Genomic DNA, 5,995 nt, shown 5'->3' with positions numbered 1-5,995 from the left:
TCAATCAACATAAGCATTCTATAATTTCCTCTGCAAATTGTCCTGGACAAAGAGAATTAATGATTTAATTCAAAGGTATAATCATATAATATAAAATTAACGAAATACAAAAAAATATTTATGTCGCACTATTGTCATGTATAAGTTTAATATCACCTTAACTAACAAGTACAATCGTACTATCTATATACAGGGTGTCAATAATGGATTTCTTCTGTAACTTGGATAGTTATAGATCCAATGTAAGGATGGACTTTGTTTTTTATTTCTTCAAGTCCTCCAATGTAATGCATTCCTCTACTTATAATAATCTTGTAGCATCCTATTTAAGTGTAATTTTGTTGAGTATTGTAATTTGTATATCATAATATAATACGACAAGTAGAAAATTCATGTGTAACATAATAAAAGAAACAAAGTATTAGCTTGAGTTGCGAGAGATGTGAAATGCACAAACGATTTCTTGTAATATTTATAGGTGAATAAACTTTATTTTTTTTCTCTGAAGCAATTTGTAACACCCCAGTTTTCAATAAAGTTATTATTATTATTATAATAATAATAATTATTATTATATGGTATTTGGTCGTAATTATTTTAATAATTATAGAAGAATATTATTTTTTACGTTTTAAATAATTATTGTTTTGGACAATTATTTTGTACGTATTAAATAAGTAATTTTTATTAGCATATTTAAATAAATATTTATATGTTTTAAGAGAAGGTTGATTTTATATGATATTTTGTTATTGAAATTATATTATTATATTTTGGGTCAGAAATATATTATTATTATAGAGAAAAAATATTTTATAATATACATGTATTTATTTTATTTAATTATTTTGAGGAAAAAGAGAAGTGGGTGAGAAGAGAAGGAAAATGGGTTGGGTTGACCCAGCCCAATGGATTAATTTTAAGGAGTCAGGTAGCGTTAACCCTATCTACCTCATTTGCGTTCTGAAGGGTTAGGAAAAAAAAGGAGAAACAAAGAGCTCTAAGGAAGAGTACTCAGGAACGACCTTAGATCACACCTTTGTCTTCTGCTCATCCAAGTAAGGGGGGAGTGAGAAACCTCGCTCTGGGTGTGGGATTGTATGCTGGGTAGTGGGATTGGCCCCCAATCCTGTGTTTGCTGTATTTTTATGTATGCTTATGTATGAGGGGTTTCTCCCAATTGTATCTGTTTTGCTTATTATTTTTCTTATATGCAATTAATTGTATCACTTGAGATCTCTATGGGTTCCTATGGGAAACCCTATGAGAAAACGGGCAAAATATGAATGTTTTCTATTTTGCCTTCTGATTACTTTGTTGTGTTCCTTGTTGGATGTGATGCATGAGTATGTGGTTAATTTTGAAAATAAATATTTTTTAATATGATCTAAAGTGCTCTATGGGTTCCTGCGGGAAACCCTATGAGAAATAGGCAAAATATAAAATATTTTCTATTTTGATATCTGATTTTTCTATTATATTCCTTGTTTGATGAGATGTAAAAATATGTATTTAATTTTATAAATAAACGAGTTTTGATATAAATTAAAGTGCTCTGTGGAGGCTTTGTGAATATGATGATGTAAAGTGAAATGTGATTGAGACATGGGATATGAAATGTGATAATGAAATATGATGATGAAATGCGATGATGTGATATGACCATGGAAAATGATAATGTGATATGAGAATGCATAGACTCTTGATTGACATGCATCATTTGCATAAGTGTTTTAAGGGTACGATATGGAATACACCGCCAGAGAAGGCTTCCTAGTGTAAAAGCTTTGGGGATTAGTCCTTGGGGATAGCTCGGTTTGGAAGTCCCAGTCTCGCCCATTGTGTGCATGGGATGTATCTTGCACAGCTTAGTTATCCTGACGAGACTCTAGTAGTATATCCTTCTAGTGAGAGTGCGCAGAGGGTGTGACCCGGCATGTACTCCTAGACTACTCTTCGTGTATTGCTAGCGGAAATATGCCATGTGATGTTTTACTAGCGCCACATGCATGATAATGTGAAGTTCGTGTCCATGCATGTGCATCCTTATTATTAAATGATGATAAATTACTATTTGTATGACTTGGATGATTGAATAAACTATTGTTGTTGATTGATCTATGAGGTAACTGTATTATTTGTGTTTGGCTATCCGGTGTGCGTTCCTACACCGTGAGCCAGAGTGAGATGTTTCTCACTCCCTTCTTTTGTGTTGTTTCTCTTGTTTGATATACAGGTGATCATCAGCGTGAGGCTGAGGATGTTGGTGATGAAGCTTAGGCTTGTATGTTGGGTTTTGCTCTGATAGGACATGTGACATCGGGACATAGATAGGATTAGTTTAAAATGTTCTTATTAAATTATTTTGGAAAATTCAGTTTTATTTCTTTGTAATTTTACTGGCATGTTATTTGGATTAAGTTTATGAATGTGAACTCTTTACCCTTACGTGGTTGGAAATTTGATTTTTATTGATGAAAAATTCTATATTTTTTTTATAATTACTGTATATGTATGTTGGGGTAGAGGGTGTCACACAATTCCCATGAGAGATTTTCAACATTGATACATCATAATAGAAAATACAGGTGGTAGTTAGAGACATGCCATTGGTGTCAAATTGTTAAAAATTTTAAAAAATAATTACAAGTTGAAAATGCAAATGGCGCTTACGTTTTTGTTACGTGATAATCATTAACGTCTCATTAGGGATAAAAAAATTAAAAATTAAATTTAAAAGAAAATGTGTATGACATTTGCAATTTCAACACATTAATGCTTACATGGAGTGTGGAAAAGGCAAGTTCCATTTGGGTTTTTAGTTTACCAAATGGGACCTTTGTTTTCTATAAGGATGTCCTTCAACATTAATAATTCATTAGCCAAAATAAAACACAAAAAAGATCTATGTGTCATGAAAAATGCAAGGTCCAGTGTTGACTGTCCCACTTTTGTAATTTATTTCAAAACATGCTAACTAGGAAAATTGTCAACATCATTTAGTTTAACTCATCCCATTTATAAAATAACAATTTTTGTAAACTACCATTTAGTGGAACTTGATATCAAGAGCAAAATGATTCATTAGAAATACAGTTGCAATTGAATGAGTTGATATTTTGAGATAATATCATTAAATAAAATAAAATTAGTTGAGATCGGCAACATTTTTTTTTGCATATTCTTGAAACTTGATGGATTGGTTAATTTGTAATTAAAAATATTTAAAAAATTAACATTAATCACCATGGTTAAAGATAATAATATATAGTATCATGGTTCAAATTTTTATACTTTTTATAAAAATAGAATTGATTTCATGGAGGGAGATGAAAGTTAAGAAAAAAATATTAATTAGGAACAACCTTTCCATAAAGAATTAGGAGTACAACTAGTATAGCAAGGACAACACAAGATCCCCATTCAAGTTATATGGTTTAAGCTATCTTGAAAGCAGGAGATTTAAGAGAAGGAGATGCAAAAGGACCTTCAACTATTCCCTTTGCTATTAGCCTATAAGCTGCTCCAGTTAAGTGTGCTCCATCCCAATTTATATGTTTTGAAGGGTCAGAGCAAACCGTTGAAGCAAGGCTTCCGCAAAATATATGTACATCAACATTGTATGGTTCACCTTTACCACAACATGCTTTAAAAGTGTCAATCTTACCAAAAGAAAACCCTGCATCATTAATGTACATAAGTAAAGCATAAGAAAAAAACAAGTCATAATAAAATTGCTTATCCAATATAAGAAATTAAAAACACAAGGTACCATATTGTTGTGGTGCTTCAAATAAATGTTTGGCATCACCATAATAATCAAAATATATTATGTTAACATGGTTGTTGTTTTGTCTTAGTGTGTCTAGTGCTTGATTGAGTCTCCAATTATAGTATTTAATGAAAACATTATAAGCCGCTAAGCACCCAAATTGATCATAGTCATCTTTGTTACCACTATTCACTACTGTTAAGACAGCAGTATTACACCCAATTGGGAAGTTCCCTGGCACCACTATCTCCACTGCTCCTTCTTTTATTAATTCCTGATAAATAAATAAAAACAAAATTGAATTTATAACCGATCTAGAGCTACCAAATCATATTTCTGATCAAAATATAAATTCCATATTTCAATGCTTAAATTTGATATGACATACAGTGGTGACATTGATTATTGCTTCAACAATTAGTGGAACTATTTCACGAAGTTCTGTAATATTTTTGTTTGATGAGATAAGTGCATTGATATCATTTCCACCTATTTCTCCCACGAGAAACAATGAATTTTTGAAGTAGTTATCACACTCTGTCATAAAACGGAATAACATTTGTAAGCCATATTTGGAAAACAATCATGTATATAGAAAAAACATTACTAAAGGAATTTTGGTAAAACCTTGTTTATTTTTGCAAAGGGAAGGTTTTAGCTTCTTAAACCAATCAAGTTGAACACTCAACGAGATATTCGTCGATGGTGGAATGAGTCTTTGTTGTATGAAATAGTCCATATCAAGTGCAGTTGCACCAGCAAATGCAAAATTTACTCCTTGCCGAATGTCTTGGCCTTTGCTGAGATTGAGATATGCTGGCAACATTGGCAAGCCATATGCCTCAGCTGCAATTGAAACAACCATAGGTTAGTATTTTTTTCAACCACCAGTACATTATTCATGTTCCCTTCCTATCAAGGAAATTCGATTAAGCTATGTAAGCAACTAATGGCATGTACCTATAAAGTCTATGATCAATCGTCCATTTGACACACGTCCGGACGGATGTTTGAAATATGTTGAGCCGTAAGGACTGTTGTCATCCATAGATGGGTAGCAAGCAGCAGCATTTCCGGTGTCACTTATAGAATCACCAAAATTGAATATAGCTTCATACAGGAGAGGATTGGCATTTGAAATAACATTTCCAAGAAAACCACGTGTAAAGGTGATGTAAAAGATAATGACTATCTTCATGATGTTACTATAACCCAAGAAAGGTTTAAACGACATTTGTGTGTGATGATGGGTACAAGAATATCAATTAGAATTAAGCATTATATATTGTCACATAAACCACCATTTTGTCTCGCAATGTTACTGTCATTTTAATTTGACATCGCTTAACTATTTTGTTTCTTAAAAAAGAGAGTTGCAAGCTGTATTCTCATACATTTAACTAATACATATACTTCCTTGAATATAGGTTTGTTACTCCTTAACATTACTTGTTGTGTTGTTATTTTAGTCATTCTATGATAATATGGTTCTTTCCTTTGACTTCTCTTAACAAGATTCATCAACAACGATTAAAGGCTATAACGATTTTCTTATATGCTTGAACCAAACTGTCTTTATTTCTCAACAAATTATTTTCCTCATCGTTATAAGTCTATTGTGGATAAAAAAATTATTACATAAATTGCTCAACTTAAATTGTTTCAACATAATTTTCTTTTTTAAAAAAATAACATCTGGAAGAAGTAGGATACAAATATTTAACAATTGAATGGATATAGATAAGTTGGAAAATAATTATATTTTTATTTGTAAAATGAATGCTTCATTTAGAAACTTTACAAAGTTATATTAAGCATGCCAAAATAGTCTTCTATTTGACATTTAATTAATGTCAAACTTAAATATTTTATATTATTTTTTTAATCCAAACCTTTAACTATTTCTATCAACAAAGATCATAAAGTTGATTAACTTTTTCCCTCCAGAATTATTGAGTAGGGAATGAAATGCATATCTCAACGTAAAACTCATATAAACTATTATTATGGTTTAAATATGTTTGTTGTCCCTATATCATACTATTATTTAATTTAATTTTGGTATTGTAAATTTTTCTTTTTCTTTTGATGACTCTTATTTTATTTTACTATTTATGATATATCTATTATTTTTCATTTAACACCTTTTTATATTTTGTTCATTTAGAATTAGTCCCTTTGAAAAAAGAGTTGATAGTGACTAAGCAAATTGATTATATATTT

At 30.7% G+C, this 5,995-nt stretch overlaps 1 protein-coding gene and 1 pseudogene across 1 annotated transcript; both read right to left on the bottom strand.

Annotated features, from left to right (window-relative positions):
• Nucleotides 1–3,437: 3,437 nt before the first annotated feature.
• Nucleotides 3,438–4,316, bottom strand: LOC145956370 (GDSL esterase/lipase At5g45910 pseudogene; annotated as a pseudogene).
• On the bottom strand, nucleotides 3,786–5,615 carry LOC145956580 (GDSL esterase/lipase At5g45910-like). Its single transcript, XM_083072141.1, has 2 exons — nucleotides 4,733–5,615; nucleotides 3,786–4,618 (listed from the first exon to the last, which is right to left on the bottom strand). Exons 1-2 carry the CDS (start codon nucleotides 5,004–5,006, stop codon nucleotides 4,356–4,358), a joined length of 537 nt encoding a protein of 178 aa, XP_082928267.1. The 5' UTR covers nucleotides 5,007–5,615; the 3' UTR covers nucleotides 3,786–4,355.
• Nucleotides 5,616–5,995: the final 380 nt, after the last annotated feature.

Source organism: Cajanus cajan, chromosome 3 (assembly GCF_000230855.2).
Source record: "Cajanus cajan strain Asha chromosome 3, NIPB_CcT2T_4, whole genome shotgun sequence".
NCBI lineage: Eukaryota > Viridiplantae > Streptophyta > Magnoliopsida > Fabales > Fabaceae > Cajanus > Cajanus cajan.
This window is presented reverse-complemented; position numbering and strand designations above follow the sequence as displayed.